This window comes from Gossypium hirsutum, chromosome D05 (genome assembly GCF_007990345.1).
Source record: "Gossypium hirsutum isolate 1008001.06 chromosome D05, Gossypium_hirsutum_v2.1, whole genome shotgun sequence".
Classification (NCBI taxonomy): domain Eukaryota; kingdom Viridiplantae; phylum Streptophyta; class Magnoliopsida; order Malvales; family Malvaceae; genus Gossypium; species Gossypium hirsutum.
Genome location: NC_053441.1, coordinates 818,941 through 839,750, shown reverse-complemented (window position 1 = coordinate 839,750; position 20,810 = coordinate 818,941). Strand labels below are relative to the sequence as shown.

The following is a 20,810-nucleotide window of genomic DNA, read 5'->3' as shown; positions in this document are numbered from 1 at the left end:
TAATTCAATTTTAACAAAAAAAAGTTATTGATATCAAATATAAATAAAAACTTAAAAGGAAAATATTAAAAACACGTCAGATGCTTACACTATTAAATAATAAAAAAGCAAAACCAATTAATAGAAGATAATTTTATTTCTTTATTTAAAATATACGTAATCCATATTATCAAAAAAAAATAGGCAATCCATAAATGTTAGGGCTACTTTAGGGTTATTTAAATAATACGCCTATTATTTGCCGCAAAGTCATAATTAAGCCTACTGCTTATTATTCTTCTTGTCACTAAAAATGATGGAAGTTCCAGTTCAAGAACAAGTTCGCGTCTTCGAATTAAGTGCCGAATTACAAGACAATCGCCATATTTTTCCAGGACAATTCGTGTTTTAAATCAAACATCGTTGTTCTTGGGACCCAAATTCCTACATGTTCGGATTTAACCTCGAACGCTTGTCTTCCCCAAACAGCGTCCAGCAACTGGTTTACGAAGCCGTTTTCAGTACCAAACAGATTTTCGAGGAAACCAACGTTAAATCATTGACCAACAGCATATCGAAATACCTCGCTGACAATTACAGTTTTGGGCTTGAAACAATCACTGAACCCGACTCACCTAAAGTGCTCATCGTTGTTGATGTAAACCAAACATGGGTTTTTGGCAAGATGGGTTGTCAAGTTTATAAAAGAGGATGGTTTGATAATGGCGAAGCTGTTGTTGACGAAGAAGGTATTTTGATGAGGTTGACATGCTCGTTGGAGTTAAGGTCTGGGTTTTTGATGATGTTGGTGCCGGTGCCGGGATTGGGTTCGTTTGAAGCATGTGATCGTGGTGGTGAGACATTGGCGGCTGATGGTAGCACGTGTGCTATATGCTTGGAAGGGCTGTCTAATGGAACCTGTGTAAAGACACCTTGTTCGCATGCTTTCCATGGGAGATGCATTGCTCGATGGGTTTGGAGGAAAAAATCTTGCCCTATGTGCAGGTTTGAGTTATTATTGGGAGGAAAATGTGCTATCTGCTCGTGTTTTTAATTAACGGGGGATGATGCATTGCTTAATGGCAAACTACATAATTAAGACAAACTAGGTAATTTTAGTATTTTAGTAATAACATTGAATACATCTTCTTCTTCTTTTTTATCAGTATTATATATGAAAATAACCACAAAAGTTATTTTTATATTTTGTAAATCAATACAAAGGAGATCAGTTTGAATATGTAAGACTCCATTGTTTAGATGAAAAAAATGTAATTTTAATGAGTTTATAAAAATTTACCTTAATAAAGAATTAAGTTCATTAATCGAGTGAATTTACAGTTTTTTTTTAATTTTTTTTAAATTTAATTTTGTTTTATTTTTCAAATAATTTTAATTTTCGTAATATTTTTTAAGTCTTATAAGAATATATATATGTAAATCTATTAATTTTTTATATTTTGGATTATTGCACCTATTTATGGTTAAATAAGTCCTATAAGCCGATTTTGAAATTTATTTAGGTCTTTAGGCCGGTTTTAAAATTATTTAGGGAACCAAGTTGATTTTGAGAGAACTTGTTTCGTTGGGCGAGCTTTTTGGAAAGCGCGTCCATACACGTGTTAAGAGAGCTCGCCCAACTGGACGCACTTTCCCTTTTAAGTTGCAATTTTTTACTTTTTTTAATATAATTAATTTCTTTGGTTGGATGGTTAAATGCTGGTGATTTTGTTCTTGAATCCCAAATTTGATTCCTCTCCCAATCATGTTTATATTTTTTATTTCATGTTGTTTTAGGCTTCTTCTTTTTTTCAACAAATGTTTTTAACATATTAGGTTCCTTAGTTAAATGGTTAAATAATAATGATTTCATCTTTGAGACCCATGCTCAATTCCCTTTTCAAAACATATTTGTAATTTTTATTTCATATTGTTTAAGTTTTTATTAATTTTTAATTAATAAATATATTATTTTCAATTTTTTTTATTTTAATTCATCTTTTTAATTAATAAATCTTTTATTAAAATCGAATAATTATTATAAATATGATTAATTTTAGTAAATTAGTAAATATTTTTGTATGTGTATTTAAAATATTTCACATGTAAACATAATGACATTTCAAATAATTAATTAAAATATTTCACATATAAAAATATTTGAAATATCATACTAATAATGTAGATGAAAAAACAAAATTTGAAATATTTTGCATATAAAAATAATTCTTATATTTGAAATAATTATTTCGTTTTATAATTTTAAAAATCACCATACCCACAATATATGTAGAGAAAATAAATATTTGACATGTAAATATTATATATAAAGAAAAATACATCAAAAAAATTAGTTGATGTTTATATTATATATAAAGGAGTTATTGATTTCAAATATTTTCAACATAATGATGTATGTAAAGTATATATTTTTATTATATAATTACATATTTATTATTTGATTTAATGAATAAAAGATTTATTAATTAAAACGATGAATTAAAATATAAAAATTAAAAACAATATATTTATTAATTAGAAAAACTTGAAACAATATGAAATAAAAATTACAAATATATTTAGAAAAGGGGAATTAAAATTGGGTCTCAATAATGAAATAATTATTATTTAATCAGTTAACTAAGGAAGCTAAAAAGACGAAGCTTAAAACAATATGAAATAAAAAATATAAATGTGAGTAGAAAATGAATCAAACCTGAGACTCAATGACAAAACCACCAATATTTAATCATCCAACTAAAGAAATTAATTGAATTTAAAAAAGTAAAAAATTGCAACTTAAGGGAAAATGTGTTCAGCTAAGCGAGCTTTCTTGACACGTGTATGGAAAGCTCACCCAGCTGGACGAGCTTTTCCTCAAAATCGACCTATTTCCCTAAATAATTTTAAAATTAGCCTAAATGTCTAAATAAATTTTAAAATCGACCTATAAGCCTTATTTAGTCCCTATTTATATATTGGATCTATAATATATTGTTAATAATTTCATTTTGGTTAGATATTATTAACAATTATCTGGCTTTGAATCGAATTAATTGATAAATGAAACTAAAAAAAAACATTTAATAAACTCTAGATCGAATTAGATTCAATGTTTGACCGATTAACCAAACTAATTCAATTCTGTCGATTAATTTGGTTAAAATTAAAAAATGCACACACTTACTCATAATACTCAATTGTGATGTGCGAATTTCTAATGTATGAAATTTGTGTAGTTTAATCTTTATATATATATTTCCATTTTTCATATATTATGCTTTGTAGTATACTTGTTAATGTAGTATAGTTATAATAGTAATTTTTAAATGTAAATATTAATATTTTATCATATATAATATTCTATATATGAATAAAATAATAAAGAATACATTTAAACACATTTGAACCCACATCCTTCTACATTAATAACAATGCTCATGTCAGGTAAGCTAATGATCTATTTATTTCAATGAAAATGATTTTCGGGAAATGATTTCTGGAAAATGACTTACTTTCCTAGATAAGTTAATATTTTCTAATGTTTTGATAAATCTGTGTAAAATATTTTCTATTGCTTGGCAGATTTTTTACAAATATTTTATAAAATTTGTTTTCAATAAAACAAATATAAATTTGATATTTTCTTATATTTTTATTGTTTTATTGAATTTATTTTATATTTATAAATTTATATTTTGAATTGTTTTTTTTGCATATATTAAAAATATTTTGTTAAATTCAAGTTCATTACAATATCATTTTTTAGTTATATGACTACTAAGTTAGTATTTTTTATTTAAAAATATGAAATCAACAAAATTGAAAACAAAAATTAACAATGTCAACAATTGAACTTGATTTCCATATCTGAAAAGTAGAGGGACTAAATTCTTGAAAATAAAAGTATAGAGATTAAATTGCAAATTTGTGAAGTGTACATAGATTTATGACATATTTTAACCTTTATACTACAAAACATTTATTATTAGTATATTTATAATTGTAATAAATATTTATTATTAAAATATTAATATTGAATATTTTTAATAGTATGTGAATAATATTATTTAAAATTATCATTTTAAAATTTATTATTAAAATAAAGTTGAAATATTAAATAAATTATTGAAATAATAAATTATATTATTTATATTAATAATTTATTATATGACTAAATATAAATAATTAAATATGTATGTTTAATAATAATGAAAAATATAATATTTTATATTAATATTTTTAAATATTTTTAAAAGTGAAAATAAAATTTATTATCAACATAATAATATTAATTTTGATTTAAGTTAATTTTTATATAAAAATAAAATTACTGTATGATATTTTTCGTTTACCAAGCTGCTTTCTATTAAACAAACATAGAAAAATGCAAAACAACAATTTTCGTAAAACCTTTTACATGTAAATCAATTAATTTCATACCAATGTTTTTTAATTAACTATACTTTTTAATTTCTACTCAATTAGAGACAAAATAATAATAAAATTCTGATCATGTTTAACTTACACAATTTTTAAATTCTATTTCTCGATAATCTTACTTTCATTCTTTAAAAGAAAAACATTTAGGTTAATTATTGAACTATTTGAAAGTTTTTATTCAAGTTATTGAGTTGTTATTCTTTTAAAAAAAGAAAAAATATTTGACTAACGAACTCTAAGTGACGATTTAACAATTAATATGATAGGTTAACATCCATAGATGAGTAAAAGTGCATACTTAGATACAAGTTGATTTGATAATCGGTATCAATAAATCGAAAAAGAAAGTATTTTAAACTTTGTTATATAAATTAATGATGTTCAAAACTGTTTCATGAAAAGAAAGCTAGATGGTAAGAAAAGAAAATGCAAACAAATAAACCATACACAACGACCCAATTAGCTTAAATAAAATTTTAAAACAGTTTAATCACAATTTTATAATTTTTTTAAAATTTTAATCAACAAAATAAAAAACTTATCAATTATTTATCCTCGTCCAATTTTTTATTTTATTACTATTATCTTTTTGAAATTGACAGCAAAAAAATATCATTCAAAAGGACATATACTCCAGAGGTTTAAGGGAGGTTCCTCTTTCATTCTTCACCGCCCTGAAAACCCCTCCTTATCTCCCCAACCACCAAAAATGGCTGCCACTGGCTCACTTCCCTTAACTCAGTACCCAACTTATTCAAAGCCTCCCACATCCCAAAAACCTCACAAAAAACCTCTATTTTCCCTTCCCAAACAGACCTTTCCTCTTATTTTCTCTTTCCCTATCCATCGGAGTCTCAATTACCCTACAAAGCCACCTCGTTTCCTCCCTTTATGCGACTCTCTCCAAGACAACATCGTACAAAACATCGAAAACCCAAAAAAATTATTGTTACCCAATGCTCACAGCCGCCAAATTCTTTCCCCAGAATCTGCCCCAAGGATATTTATCCAAGACCCACCTTGGATATCAGCTTTATTTTGGAAGGGTCTTTACAAAATGACCAACCAGACTGTTAAAATAGAGCACAAAGAGATCGAGAAGAGGAAGTATAATTTGCTTAGGAGGAGACAAGTAAAGGAAGAGACTGAAGCTTGGGAGAAGATGGTGGAAGAGTACAGGGAATTGGAGAGGGAAATGTGTGAGAAGAAATTGGCTCCCAATTTGCCTTACGTGAAAGGGTTGTTTCTGGGATGGTTTGAGCCGTTGAGGGAGGCAATTGCGAAGGAACAAAAGGTGCAGAAGGGAAAAAACAAGAAACTTAGAGCGGCTTATGCGCCGCATATTGAATTGTTACCGGCGGATAAATTGGCGGTTATAGTTATGCATAAGATGATGGGATTGGTTATGGGAGCTGAGGAAGATGGGTATGTGCAGGTTGTTCAGGCTGCTGTGCATATTGGAGTGGCTATTGAACAGGAGGTTTGCCTATCAAGCTTAGTTTTCGCTTCTTTTTTAAATTATTATTATTTTAGCGTAATGTTTTGTTTTTTATGGATTTGAGAAAGTTAGGGAGGGATTGAAAATTTAGATTGCAAACGAATTAAGAAAGGGTAATAGGCAAAGTTTGGGTTTCTTCAATTTTATGTTGAAGATTCACAAGTTGGAGCTTTGTGGTTCATATAAGTCATTCTTTCAATCTTTACCTTATATGTAAATGCGATTTATTTCTTCACGTTATGCAATTTCATTTATCAGCATCTACTACTTCAGGGTGTTGGCCTTCTCAGTTGACTCTTTCTATTTTTATTGTTGTTATAATGAGGATGACGCTTTGTTATTTCTACTTTGTCTCAGGTTAGAATTCATAGCTTCTTGGAGAAAACTAAGAACTATCAGAGGAAGCAGATTGTAGATGAGGTTCAAGGGGCGAGCAAGGAGAAGGAGATACTTAGGAAACGTGTTAATAGTTTGATTAGGAGGAGAAGACTCACTGAGGTGCAGAAGCTGGTAAAAAATGAAGAAATTAAACCTTGGGGTCGAGATGCTCAAGCCAAGGTTTGCAGCCTTTTGCATACCTTCTTTTTTTTTAATGATTGATTATTTTAAAAGGTTTTTCCTCTATCTTTTAGATTTTGAAAACCCTTTCTTGGCTGAATGTTATCGTGCAGCTTGGAAGTCGTCTTCTAGAACTATTAACTGAAACAGCTTATGTACAACCTCCAATTGACCAGTCAGGAGATAGCCCTCTGGACGTTCGACCTGCTTTTAGACATAAATTTAAAACTATCTCGAGGGGCCCCGGGTGAGACTCCATCTTCTTTTTGCTCAGCAATTTATCTTTGCAGGATGTACCCCATGCCCCTAATTATTTTCTGCTAAATCATTTTCTAGGCAATTAGTCACTAGGCTATTTCTTAGATGTGGAATTGTCTGCATATGTTAGATCTGATTTCTATGTCAGTTGGTACTGCATTTGATGTCGTTCTTTTTCGGAATCTACACACAAAGTGTGTGTGGTACATTTGAGGATGGAGGGGTGCAATCAATGCTATTTTCATTTTGTGTTTTTCCAGTAGCAATAATTTTTCTAAATAATGGGTTTTGTAGGCAAAAGATTAAGAAGAGATATGGTGTTATTGAATGTGATCCTCTGATACGTTCTGGGCTTGACAAATCTGTAAGTTGCCATTTCTTTTCATTTATTCTTTCTATTCTGGAAATCTAACAGTTAATTATCTTGTGAGGTTATAGTTTAATACTTCCTGTTTAATGCTTCCAATGTTTACTTTTTTTAGTCTAGCCACACGCATAAAGCTGTACACTAGTCAACTTATTATCAGACAATGGAATGATAATTACTGATAACTAAGCTCAGAAGGCATTCTAGTCAGCAATATGGGCATTGACTTAATAAATTGTATGTTGACTCTCTTGGATTCCTGAAACTCAAATACATTTTGTTTCTTTTGTTTGTGTGCAGGCTAAGCATATGATGATTCCTTATGTACCAATGTTGGTGCCTCCCAAAAAATGGAAAGGGTATGCTAGAGAGAAAAATTAGAATGGACTGATAGTTGCTCTCCAGAAATTTTATTACATGTAGCTTGCAGGAGTCAAAATGTTTTTCTGCAAAAAGAAAAGAAAAAAAAAGTAGATATGTTTTCTGTAAATTAAAAGGAGTCAACATGTTACATTTCTACATTCCTTTTATTGATTTCCCTGTCTGAAGCCAAATAAACAAACAAAAATATAAATCAGTTATTAGACATTAAGCTGAAGGTATAATGTATTCTGCACTGAGGCACTCAGGGTAGTAACTCTAAGTTACACTTATGTATTTACAAACTCCTTTCAGGTACGACAAGGGTGGCTACTTGTTCTTGCCTTCTTATGTCATGCGAACTCATGGATCAAGGAAACAACAAGAGGCGCTTAAGGGTGTCAATGTAAAAAATATGCGGAAAGTATTTGAGGTAATAACTTGGAGCTTCTTGTTTTCTTATTTTCACGCATTACTTTCTTGTTGTATAACTTAAGGCCAAAGATGTTTGTTGACCTGACTTGCAAAATTCGTCTGGGACATGTCATGTAATAAGTTCTACAGTTCTGTGTTTTCCTGATATTTTTTATTGTTTAATTAAAAGGTTTGCCCTTCTCCCAAATCTTGCAATTTACCTTCCATCTAGTTCTCGTACATATGTGGATGTAAAAACACATGTTCCTTATCTTAAGAAAAGGAAAACGAAAAGGTTCCCCCTAATTTCTTATGATTATTCTAAAATACCTTCTTATGGAAAGGATAATTTGAAAAATTCTCCTGTGCCAATTTCTTATGAGATTTGAGTTGAGTTTCTATATCTAATCGTTTTGAATAATGATATGATTGAAAGCAACGACCTAGAACTGTGAGAATTTGTTATAAATTCTCTTTTGAGCAATTGAAAGCTTGCCTTGAAGGAGTGGTTATTGTCAGTATCTCTCTAATAGCTAATGCTGCTTGACTTGCCGGAATGGCATGTGTGCAGGCCCTGGATACACTTGGAAGCACCAAATGGAGAGTGAATAACAAGGTGCTTGCCGTGGTAGAGAGTATTTGGGCTAGTGGTGGCAACATTGCAGGCTTGGTTGATCGTAATGATGTGAGCACATCTTCAATTTTCGCTTTTGAAATTTACTTTTTGGTTATTATTATTTTTCTGCTAACACTGCTTGAATGGTACTCTTTAAATTGTTTATGATTATTTTACTTTGTGGAACAAACAAAAACTGTGAATCAACATCATAACGAATTCAATATTCTAAGGTGCTTACTGTCTGCTTTTTTCTTCCACTGCATGCCAAATAATATTTAGCCATTTAATTTGGTATGAGAGCATATTTACAGCCTTTCTCTCCCTAAAATATACCTTCATTGTGCTTTGTAGATTCCTATACCAGAGAAACCTTATTCAGAGGATTCAACAGAAATCCAAGAGTGGAAATGGAGCGTGAGAAAGGCAAACAAGGTTAATCGTGAAAGACATTCTCAGCGATGCGACACCGAACTTAAGCTTTCTGTAACATCTCTCCCCCTCCCATGTGTATCAATGTGTGCTTTGCTTAATGGTTTTTACTTTGATGCATCGCCTGTCTGTGCATGTCTTTTCATATGTTTCCCTTCTGGTTTTGTTTCATTTTGTCCTACGCATTCTAAGAAGCTTGCCCTAAAACAGGTGGCTCGGAAAATGGAAAATGAGGAAGGCTTTTATTATCCTCACAATCTTGATTTTCGAGGCCGTGCATACCCCATGCATCCACATTTGAATCATCTAAGTTCTGATCTCTGTCGAGGAGTTCTTGAATTTGCTGAAGGACGACCATTGGGGAGATCAGGATTACATTGGCTGAAAATACATTTAGCAAACCTGTACTCAGGAGGTGTTGAAAAGCTTTCCCATGACGGGCGTCTGGCATTTGTTGATAACCATTTAGATGAAATATTTGATTCAGCAGAAAACCCTATTAATGGAAACCGATGGTGGTTAACCGCTGAGGATCCTTTTCAGTGCTTAGCTGCTTGTATGAACCTGTCAGAAGCCTTAAAGAGCACATCACCACATAGTATGATCTCTTACCTGCCAATTCATCAGGTAAATTTTCATTAGGGTCCTTGAAGCAAAGACAAGGACAATTTCCATATGCCTAAGCTGAAACATATGATAAGTAAATTTCTCTAGGTTGCTTGTTGAGTTACATTTCTGCACAATCAACATTTCAAAGTCGAAATTCAATTGATTTAAATAATATACTTATCTCTTTTGCCATGATCATCCAATTTCAATAGTTTTGCGTTCTGTGAATGACATGATATGTTCGTTGCTTGTAATGACCTTTTACTGCTGCCACATCTTAGGATTGTAACTTATATAAATGATTGGTTAGAAATAGACCTGTTAATGGGTCGGGCCACCCAGCCCGGCCCGAAATGTGAGAGGGTTGGGGCAAAAATATAGGCCTGGAAAATGGGCTTGGACAAAAAATAAGGCCCATTTAAAAAAAAGGCTGGGCCTCAGGTAAGGCATTTTTGGCCTGGGCCCCGGCTTGAATTCACTAAGGGACAAAAAAAAATCTGTTTTTAAAAAATATATATTATTTTCTTATTGTTTTCTCCCTATTTTGCTACCATTTTACTATTATGTTGCTACTATTTTGTTGTTATTGTTTGGATATTGTATAAAACTTATTTTATTGTTAATTTTGTTATTATTTTAGAGTCATTTGCTTGTTAAGTTGCATCTATGTTAGTGTTATTTAAGTATACATATTTTTTAAAATTTATTTTCAATTTGTTGGGAAATATTTATTTTGATGTTTTTAATATTTTTGATGTATTATATATTTTTTAAAATTATATAAAAAATATATAAAAATTAATATGGGCGGGCCGGGTTGGGCCTGAGTTTTAACATTTTTATCCGGGTCGGGCTTGTGAAACATTTTAGGCCCATTTTTTGGGCCGGTCCCAGGCCTAGCAAATGGGCCTAAATTTTTAATTGAACCCAGCCCAAAACTGGCCTGGCCCATGCACACCTCTAACTAGAAATTACCTGCATTATTTTGATTCTATTCTCCCTGGTTAAAGGGTATTGTTTATCAGTTTCCCTTACATGCATTTGAATCTTTTTCCTCTTCAATATACCTTACATGAACATTTTAAAATTATCTTCTCTTAGTTGTTTAATTAGCTTTATTGTTTCTTGTTTCTGTTGTGGATGCTAAGATCGTAACAGTTTTTATTTCATTTTTTCCCCTTAACTACTTCATGTGCCTCACGCTTCTTTTCCTTTCCTTCTCTCCCTTAAAAAATTATTACAGGATGGTTCCTGCAATGGCTTACAGCACTATGCAGCCTTGGGAAGAGACAATGTATGTTTGTGGTTTGTAGATAAGCTTTTTTCCTTGTTCTGAATAATCCACAATTGATATCGTCATGTTTGGGTTACACACAAATACACACACAGATACATGTTTTCTCAATATATTTTAGAACCTGAAGTTGTGTTCCAGTTCAACTTATCTTTGTTACAAAATTATTACCCACTAATTATCAGTTTATGGTTAGCCAGTTTTTCTGGATTAGTTATTAAAAGTGCATCTATGGTCTCACATCTTTTATCTGTTCCCTAGTTGGAAGCTGCAGCTGTTAACTTGGTTGCTGGAGAGAAACCAGCTGATGTTTATTCTGAAATCGCTGTGAGGTATATTAAATCCTTTTAGTTATTATCTAGAAAACTCGTTATAGGGCGTATATAAGCATGCTGCATATAAACTTGTCTTGCTCCATTCAGAAATTTTCTTGTTGATAATGTTGGCTGCATTTAGTTGTTGCTTAAAAATGAGGAAAGGAGAAAAAACAACCGAAGGCGTAAACATACTTCTTCTTTATTGAAGTAACAAAGGAAAATTCAAACCTTTAATGTTTAGTCCCATATATATTTTATGTCAGCCTCATTTCTCTTTGCTGCTGCTTTAGTTTCTGGGGAAAAAAAAATCTATTTCTGTGTATTCTGAAATTTAGTACTAGAAAATGAGAAATAAAGGATGTCCTTATTCTTCGTCACTGTTTATATCTTCTGGGGATTAACAGGGTTCACAATATAATGAAGAGGGACAGTAACAAGGATCCTGCGACGAATCCCAATGCTTTATTGGCAAAGCTCTTAATTGATCAGGTTGGACTTGGTTTTATTTACTCAATTTACTAGATTTCCTTGAACAGTTAACATCTAAACTATTTACACTTGATTTTGAGTTAGGACTTCCCCCCTTTAACTAACAGATTAAAATGTTGGAAACTTTCAGGTGGATCGAAAATTAGTAAAGCAAACGGTAATGACTTCAGTATATGGTGTAACTTTTGTTGGGGCACGTGAGCAAATAAAACGAAGATTAGAGGAGAAGGGTCATATAACTGATGATAGGCTGCTATTTTCTGCAGCTTGTTATACTGCTAAAGTAAGTAATCCATTTAGTATTATATACTCCGCAAGCATTAATTGTGATAACCTCTGCACTATAAATACACGATGCTTGGTTTCTGTGCACATGCATCCAGTTAGATCTCTTTCTCTTCAGTTGTTCTCAGTACCCTTCCTTTTCTCGATTTCTTGACATTGGTATCTTACTGAAAAGTAGTGTTGTTAGATGAAATCAAATGGGTGTTCTAAATTGTTTTTCCTTTTATTTTATGAGGGTATGGTTCCTATACTGTTATATCAGAGGATTTGTAGGATGGAAGAGATGTTCTATTTTATGTGTGCATGCTGTGTATGTGTTTGTTGGTGTTTCTGTTGAATTTAAATAATTAACAATAGAAGATTATGCTAAAGTCAAATTTTAACAGGTGACATTGGCTGCCCTCGGAGAATTATTCCAAGCAGCACGCAACATAATGGGTTGGTTAGGTGACTGTGCAAAGGTATGACTTTTTATATTACAAGAATCATGATGCAAACTACCTTATCGTAATTAAGGAGCAATGAGTTTTAGTACAATCAATTTACTAGTGTTAAATCTATGTATTGTAGGTTATTGCTTCAGAGAATCAACCTGTGCGGTGGACAACACCTCTTGGTCTCCCTGTTGTTCAGCCCTACTATAAAAGTGAACGACATCTCGTAAGTATTATAGTTGAATGAGGATATGCTTTAATAATCTTTCAATTAAATAAATATTGATATCAGAGTAACAAAATTCACTGCTTCTTTTCAGATAAGAACAACTCTCCAAGTATTAGCCTTGCAGCGGGAGGGCAACTCAGTAAGTTCCTTATTCTGGCTCTTATTTTGAGATCCTATTTCTGCTTTTGGTTTGTTCCCAAGCAAGTAGAAACACTCATATTTTGTCAATTCCAGGTAGAAGTTAGGAAACAGAGAACAGCGTTCCCTCCAAATTTTGTGCATTCACTTGATGGTTCTCACATGATGATGACTGCTGTTGCATGCAGAGACGCGGGTCTATATTTTGCAGGTCTGTTTTGCTAACTTTTACTCAGGCAGAGCTTAGACAAATATTAGATTGATTTGCTTGAGAACAGCCAAGATAACTTGCATAGAGCCTTGACATGTTATCTTAATAGGGAAAAGTTCTTTCTTTTAGGAAATCATAAACCTGGTCTATTTGAAGATGATATTGGGGAAAACTGTCTGAAATAACTTTTTTTTTTCTGTAATCTAAATGCTTGTGTCGTTATCATATAAATCTATTTGCAGGGGTCCATGACTCTTTTTGGACACACGCATGTGATGTGGAGAAGATGAACCAGATACTTAGAGAAAAATTTGTGGAGCTTTACAGCATGCCAGTTCTTGAGAATGTAAGTATGGTGATTCCTGTCTTTCAATTATTAGAAAGTACTGAAATTTGTGTCTCGTTCATTTTGTTAATCATATTAATTTTACTTTGATTCTATGCAGTTGCTTGAAAGCTTTGAGACATCATACCCGACGTTGGTTTTTCCTCCTCTCCCAGAGAGAGGCAACTTTGACTTGCGTGAGGTTCTCAAATCGCCGTACTTTTTCAACTGATTCTCCGAGCAAAACAACATTTTTATATCATTTGCAGAAACAGTGCTAGCTTGTACATTCTTTTGCCCTTGAGAATCAACAAAGTTTCATTGAGGACTAAGGAGAAAATCCATGTGGGACTCAACCGAAACTCGGGAAACCAAGGCCACACTGCTTCCTGCTTTTTCCAGTTAGTTCTAATCTAGATTGTGGACATCCCTTGCCACGGCTGAGATTTACAGAAACATGGTTTCTGCTTACATGGAAGTGTGTTAGGACATAGATTGATGCTTGTTGCCTTACTGGGAAGTGAGAGCGATGCGAAATACGAAATACATCGCAGCGAACTTTTTTTCTGCTGCAGAAGCTAATCATCAGGACAACAGAAGACGTCTTCTTTTTTTTTTTTTTGAAATAATGTAAGCAAGGCAATTGTTTTATTTATTTCATGTTTGTATTTGTTGTAGCAATGGAGCACTCGTTGAGTAATAATAATATGTCCTGATGATCAGAGCAACCTATGTAACCTTAAAATCCCCCATCTTAATGAAATTGATCTTCTCTCTTTTTTTTTTTCATTATTTAATGTTTAAAATCATGATTTTTTATTATAAAAAAACTAATAATTCGAATTTGGTGAAGAAACTATCAAGGAGTGGCTTGATCTTTCATTTTGCAATTTGTTTATTAGAGAATATAAATGGTTTATGGAACAAAATATTCTAAGTTTAAACTTATTGGAAGTAATTAAGATATTCACATAAGTTGATTAAATTTGGAACTTTTAAGAATTACATTTTGCATCATAAAGGGGATTTATTTGCAATACTTTGTTAGATATAACTATAGAAGAATTAAATAAAGAACTTTTCAGTCATCTAAATAATTCAAACGGGCACAATGAACCCATACATGGCTAAAAAAAGAAGCTAAACATGGCAAACCAAACAAGCAAAATAAAATAAAATCTTGAAGCTTTTAATTATATTTAAAGTAATTTAAAGATTGTATTATATGCTGTATATATATTACTTTTATGTTAACATTTATTTGTACAATAATCGTAGTATATAGTTATATAATCGAAATCTAAACTATTATTCTCTCTTTGACCGCCAATGTTACGATTCGAGTATGAATTGGAAACAGAAATGAGCGCGTGCTTTTTTTTCTTTTTCTTTTTTTTCAGATTTTGAGAAGGAAAATGTCAAAAAAAGAGAGAGAAGAAAATAAAGTGAAAATGAAGCCCGTGCACACAATGAAACGAATAGCACACTGTCCTTATGTACAACTCTCTCGTAGTCGTTTCTCAAGAAACACTGAAAATAAAGGAAAATGACCAAAGAAAACATCAACCATTTCAAGAAACGAACACCTTTAATAACGGCGTCTAACTCCATTCCCAGATCTTCTGTTTCCAAAAAGCTTCTTCATTTGCTTCGCCGTTTTAATTACACTTCCGATAGCATCCAAGTCCTCACTGTAACTACGTTTCTTTTTATATATATATTATAACTCCCTTTCTTTTCTTTCACCATTGTTTGGCTTCATAGCATTCATTGAAATTTGGTAAATTTTATTGTTTCAGGAATATGTTGTCGTGCTTGTTTCTAACGGTAAGTCTCAGTCTGAAGCAAACTCTGAGTTGGAACCGTTTCTTGGTGATACTACCACTGAGTTTGTATCTTGGTAACTTTATCATGTTTCTTCTCCAGTTTTCTTTTCGTTTCATTGAAATTTGTTGCTTCCAACGATGAATATTTTCTTTTTGTTTAGGCTATGGGATGTTTTATCAGAAGGTTCTAATGATTGTAATGCAAGTAAGAGCTCCTCCGATTTGGAGAACACTACTCGTCCAAGTTCCTCTGATGTTGATGATGCTTCTGCCGATAAGCAGTCACAAAAATCTGGACCAGGATCAGTTCCTCATTGCCGGTTTCCGGTCTTCTCTACCACTTTGGATGAGGAAACGAATGAGTATGCTTCGACATTTTATGGTAAATCTAATGAAAACTTAAGAGCTTTTGAGAATAATCAAGATAGGTCCCTAAATGGTTGTTCATTTAAAACGAAGCCATCTGCTGAAGTCGTGCTTTCATATGAGCAAAATGTGCAATGTAGTAAGCCTTTCTTAATCATTTTTATTTATTTGTTAGCTATTATCTCTGTCTAATTACTGAAACTTGGATCTTTTGGAACGCCACATGTATGTATGTATGTATGTATGTATGTATGCCTTCTCATTGATCCAAAAGCAAACTACTTTCCACGAATATCAAATCTTAAATGTTTGTTAATTATAACTTGTTCAATGCTCTGTCCTGTTGGCGTATGTGTATTTTAAATACGGTGGGGTTTGATCGTTAATGCATATAGTGAATTATTTTATATCAACTATCAAGGGTGTATTTTCCCCTGTTATTGGTCTGCATTGATTTATATATGATATCCACTCCCTGATAGTGGTAATCATAATGATTTAAAATGACTCTCTAAGTTTTACTATTGTATCAGATAAATAAGTATTTTATAAGATTTTCTGTAGAAGATAGTACACTTCACCCAAAAACTTGTTATTGGATTTCGTCTGTATAAATTTAACCTGAAAGCTTGAATCTGAAGGGTTTTGTGTATGTGTTTTCTATGCAGAAAGCCCACTTTTCAAGCGTCCTCAGGTGACCAATGTTGGTGGGAGGAGGCTCTTTTCCAGGGCAGCTGATGCCATCTTTCATCAGAATGGAACCAATCGAAGCACACATGGTAATGTTTGGGATAGATTGGGAAAGCTGGATGAGAATGACACTTCTGTGAATGTTCAAGTGAATGAAAATATAAAGAGGCCCATGTCGGAACAGAAGTCCCTGGGGTTTGGCCAAACTACATTGATTCCTACTGTTCAAGATGGCAAAGTCAACCAAAATCCGTCACGATACTATAACGTGAATACCTATAGAACCAATGGTGGTAGAAAGAGGCAATTAAATGATTTCATTCCTATTTCTCCTACCACTTCAGATACTCAGGACCATGAAGAAGAAATGTCCAGAACATTTACAAGACATCCTGAAAAACACACTTTGATGTTGAAAAAGAGTGATGCTTTGTATGAATCAAAAAGTTGCAATAAAAGCTTGAAATCAGGCTTGGATGCATCATTAAGATATAGACCAGAAAAAACTTCTCAAGAGAAGTTGGGTGTGGAAGCTCGAGAATCTACTCAGACACTGATATCTGTTGGTGCTTTTCCAGCAGAAACTGGAGGAGTTAGGCCTGTCAAAGCTGTAAGGAAATACCTGCTTGGCAAAAACATCAGTTGCTTTCATGAAGTTCAATTTGAGTCGAGTTTGCTTAATTAACATGCTTAAGTTTTTGACTTGTGCAGCAATTGGTTGATATGAAATTAAGATTACAGAAACTTGAAAGAGAAATTTGCATGCTAAAATCAATGCCACGGAACAAGGATAGGTATCATGCCTTATCCTCTAGCTCCGGTAAGATTATTTCAGGTGAGATGCTTTTTGATGAGTACAGTTATCTTTGCTTAAGAAATTTCCCTGAATTTTCTATAAATTCTTTCTGGAGTCTCTTAAATTGGAATCAAGTTGTTTTGTTCATGGCCTGTGGCTTGGCTGAGTTGTTTTTATGTGAAATTTTGTATGTGGGAGACTTTTTCCCAGCCTCAATAATGTCAAATTGGGCTATTTCAGGTTCAGTTGATCCGCTTAAGGAAGGGGTTGAGTCGAGGACAGTATTTGTTACAAATGTGGGTGAGATGAATCACTTCTGAGTCAAACATCTTTTACCTTGAAATGTAGTTTTGTTTGGTTGCTGCTACAATTTCTTTTTCCTTCACTTGTGTGATATTAGTGCTTAGGAAAGCACTGTGGTGGGTTGTTTCTTCTTTTAACATGAATGTGGGCATTATGCTTGAGGATTTCTCATCGTTTACAGTTTGAAGATTTCCCTGTTCTGCCAAGGAAAAAAGAATTTATTATAGATTTACCTTATATGTTCTTTGTGTAATTTATTCCTTTCCAGAATGATTTGACAGGCACCTAAAGGTATTTGAAACTTCAATCATACATTTGGTTTTCGTTTTCATTTAATCTTGGATGAATTTGAATTGGAAGGGAGGATTGGCCGACTGATTCTTCTGTTATGATCATAGTGACTTAGAGGCTTCATACTGTCAAAGTTTATAATAGAATGCCAATTACCATTCCTTATTCTATCCCTTTTAATAAAAACTTGTCAGTATAGCCGATTCCTAGGAGTGATTTGAGTTGTAGTATTACATAAAACAACTGAATACTTGTATTATATGCATTATGTTATTTTATCACATCTTGATTGTCAGCGTCGTCTTTATCAGCTTCTTATATCCATAAAATCGAGAAATATAATAACTCTATTGATATAGTTTTAAGTCAAATCCATGCATTCCTATCATTTGATTGCTCTCATCAAGGTAGCTCTATTAACCAGAGTACAATTAACACTGTAGATTCACCTGCAACAGCAGTGACTCTGTCTCTAATGTCCTATGTGGGAACTATTTTTAAACTTGCTACTGTTAAATCTGAAACATTTATGGGAATAATTCCTTGTGGTTAAAAAAACTTTAGGTTCATGTTGCAGCCACTCAAGATGCTCTGAGATCTTACTTTTCCAAGTGTGGATCCATTAACAGAGTTATTACGTTGACCGACACATCAACCATCGCACAAAAATGGTACGAATGTCACCTGAGATATTGTGTTGCATTCCACACTTTATCATGTATTTTGCGGGCTGATTAAACATGACGTTGGCTCACCAGGTCTGCATACATTACCTTTGCCAACAAGGAGTCAGTGGACAAGGCATTGGCTTTGAATGGGACAAACTTCTTTTCCAGGATCATATGGGTTAGTAAGAAAATTCAGTTTAAATTTGTACAATTATTCTTTATTTCATGTCTAACTATTGTAATACATAATGTAATAAATAAGCTTTTTCCTCCGTACACTAGTAACCAAATGAGGCATTTAGTCTCTCTAGCATTATTACTGCTGCTGTTGCTGCTATTTCATTCAGGTAAGAAAAGCAGGAAAGGTAACAGTGAAGCCAACCCACTCTCAATATGGCAGACAGAGGAATGCTATCTTCAAACAAAAACACTCTCATGACCCGAATGTACCTCAGCAAATGAACTACGTGTATGATGCTCATGATAAAAGCCATAAAAGCACAGAGACAGTAGAACATATTGATGCAGAATTATGAACTTAGCTAGCGTCATAGTTTCAAGCAATTAAAGGACAAGATGTTTGGAGGATTTAGACAAGCACCGATCCTATGCCATCTCTAACCACACTGTAAGAAATCATTTGACTCTTGAATGCATAGGAAAGTGAATACAAATGGGTTTACAGATTTGATTTGTTTCAAGGTTTAGAGGTTATGGTCCTTTGATTTTTTGAAAGACTACAAAATCCATTTGTATTTTTGCACTGAAAGTAGCCTGTAGGCTTGTAAGTACGCAGTATTATCAACTAATGAACAACTAATGCCTTTTTTTGCTGGTACTGTTGTTAGCTTGAAAACAATGCCTTACATCGCGACATATACTATTTTGCAACATAGCATATAACAATAAAGGTAAGTTTAATGTGACGACTCTGTATTAGGAGTTAGATTGTATTTTATCCCATTTATACAAAAAAATAGGCAAATTGATTTTTCTACGTTAGATAAAAAAGTAAATTGATCTTTCAATTAAAAATTTCATACATTTTTGCTATTAAAAATTGGTTTTTGTACCTTAAAATGAGACACATTGCGTGTAACTATCTAGTTATTTTATCTATTATGCCAATTTTTAATAGAAATGATCAATTTGTTTTGAGATCTAACGAAAAAGATAAATTTATTTATTTTTTATAAACGAAAAAAAATACAATTTAACTTTTAGTATAAAGGTCTCTATAATACATTTACTAACAATAAATAAATATAGGATTCGAAATTTTCGTAACATTTAGTAAATAATTATTTAGTCACATTAATAACCTTATTGGTGATATATCTTGTATGGATATTTTCATTTTTTAAAATATTATATAAAATTAAACTATTTCGAAAAATATAGCCACATATTTTATTGGGTTATATGAAGTTAATTATTTTTATCATAAAAAATCCAAAACTATTAAAGGGTAGTAATATGATTTGTTTTTGTTTTGCTTAAAGTTTAAGCCAAAGGTTTGGAGGCATAATTAATATTTTTCATTGCTTTACTTTATAAACTTCCTCCTACAAAAGCACCTATTCCTACAGACCCTATTCCTTTTTGCATAAGAAAAGCAAAGGCTCCGTTTCCTTTTTATGAGAAATTGAGCCAAAACTTGTAAATTATTATGAATTTCTCTCTTTATATTTAAAAATACAAATGGTTCAAACTATTTTAAAAAAAATATGTAATGATGTTTGTATTGAAAGGAATAAAAATTGAGTTCCCCCTCCCTCCATAGATGCTGGATTGATTCTGACTTTAATGCTATTTTAATTCGCCGTCCAAAACCAAACAATCAATACTTGCGATATATCATATTTTAGATTCACATTTTTACGTAACTAATGTAAACTCAACACAGAAATTTCTCTTTTATTTTATTTTATTTTATTTCAAACATCAATTCTTATCCTATTTCTCATAGAAAATGTAAATATGTTAAATACAATCATTCTTGTAGGCTCACACTTGTCAAGTTGCTGTCTTATTCAATCATTTCCTTTGTAATCCTTCGTTTTCGTTTTTGAAGGTTTTAAAGAAATTCAACGATTTTGGTGTACCCAAAAAGCGTTAAAATAACTACAAACTTTATTAAAAATCGTAGAGATTTTATTTATTTGATTTTGGAATCGTAATCTATCACTCCTTTGAAATCTCCACTATTTCTTTCTTTCTTTTAACGAAAATCTCAGTATTGTAATCATACATTTTTTGCTCGATTCTATTAATATACAGAGAGAATATTATGTAGGTTATTCTTATTAAAATATGTTATAGGTGTTTATATTTTTCTTAAATTTAAAATTTAGTTTTTATATTTTTATTTTTAAGAATCTAATCATTTGTTTTTTTTATATTTCAAAATTTAAATCTAACTGATAATAATAATAATTATTTTGTTAAAATCAATTTTATTATAAACTTTGTTTTTTAATTACATTGTTATTAAGTAAGTATTTTTTTATTTCAAACTATCACGTCAATAAATTTAACAAAAAAATTAATAATATTAACAATTAGATTTGAATTTAAATTTTAAAAAAGTAAAATTTTAAAAGTAAAAGACTAA

At 31.8% G+C, this 20,810-nt stretch overlaps 2 protein-coding genes across 6 annotated transcripts; both read left to right on the top strand.

Annotated features, from left to right (window-relative positions):
* The first annotated feature begins 5,025 nt into the window (after window positions 1-5,025).
* LOC107907454 (DNA-directed RNA polymerase 3, chloroplastic) lies at window positions 5,026-14,032 on the top strand. Of its 2 annotated transcripts, XM_016834845.2 has the most exons (20): window positions 5,048-5,902; window positions 6,278-6,478; window positions 6,592-6,725; window positions 7,031-7,100; window positions 7,404-7,462; window positions 7,779-7,896; window positions 8,449-8,562; window positions 8,848-8,979; window positions 9,136-9,552; window positions 10,778-10,828; window positions 11,090-11,160; window positions 11,550-11,634; window positions 11,765-11,917; window positions 12,306-12,380; window positions 12,490-12,579; window positions 12,674-12,721; window positions 12,817-12,931; window positions 13,174-13,277; window positions 13,378-13,453; window positions 13,526-14,032. In XM_016834845.2, the coding sequence occupies exons 1-20, from the start codon at window positions 5,132-5,134 to the stop codon at window positions 13,558-13,560; spliced, it is 2,919 nt and encodes a 972-aa protein (XP_016690334.1). In that variant the 5' UTR covers window positions 5,048-5,131; the 3' UTR covers window positions 13,561-14,032. The 2 variants fall into 2 exon arrangements, with proteins under 2 accessions (XP_016690333.1, XP_016690334.1); XM_016834844.2 differs by having other exon boundaries at window positions 5,026-5,902; window positions 13,378-14,032.
* A 706-nt stretch (window positions 14,033-14,738) lies between these two features.
* Window positions 14,739-19,034, top strand: LOC107907455 (uncharacterized). 4 transcript variants are annotated; one of them, XM_041092991.1, is made up of 9 exons: window positions 14,739-14,949; window positions 15,056-15,156; window positions 15,244-15,464; window positions 16,117-16,748; window positions 16,850-16,958; window positions 17,175-17,230; window positions 18,093-18,199; window positions 18,287-18,374; window positions 18,544-19,034. In XM_041092991.1, exons 1-9 carry the CDS (start codon window positions 14,803-14,805, stop codon window positions 18,730-18,732), a joined length of 1,650 nt encoding a protein of 549 aa, XP_040948925.1. In that variant the 5' UTR covers window positions 14,739-14,802; the 3' UTR covers window positions 18,733-19,034. The 4 variants fall into 4 exon arrangements, with proteins under 4 accessions (XP_040948925.1, XP_040948926.1, XP_016690340.2 ...); XM_041092992.1 differs by having other exon boundaries at window positions 17,175-17,234; window positions 18,106-18,199; XM_016834851.2 differs by having other exon boundaries at window positions 16,850-16,973.
* Window positions 19,035-20,810: the final 1,776 nt, after the last annotated feature.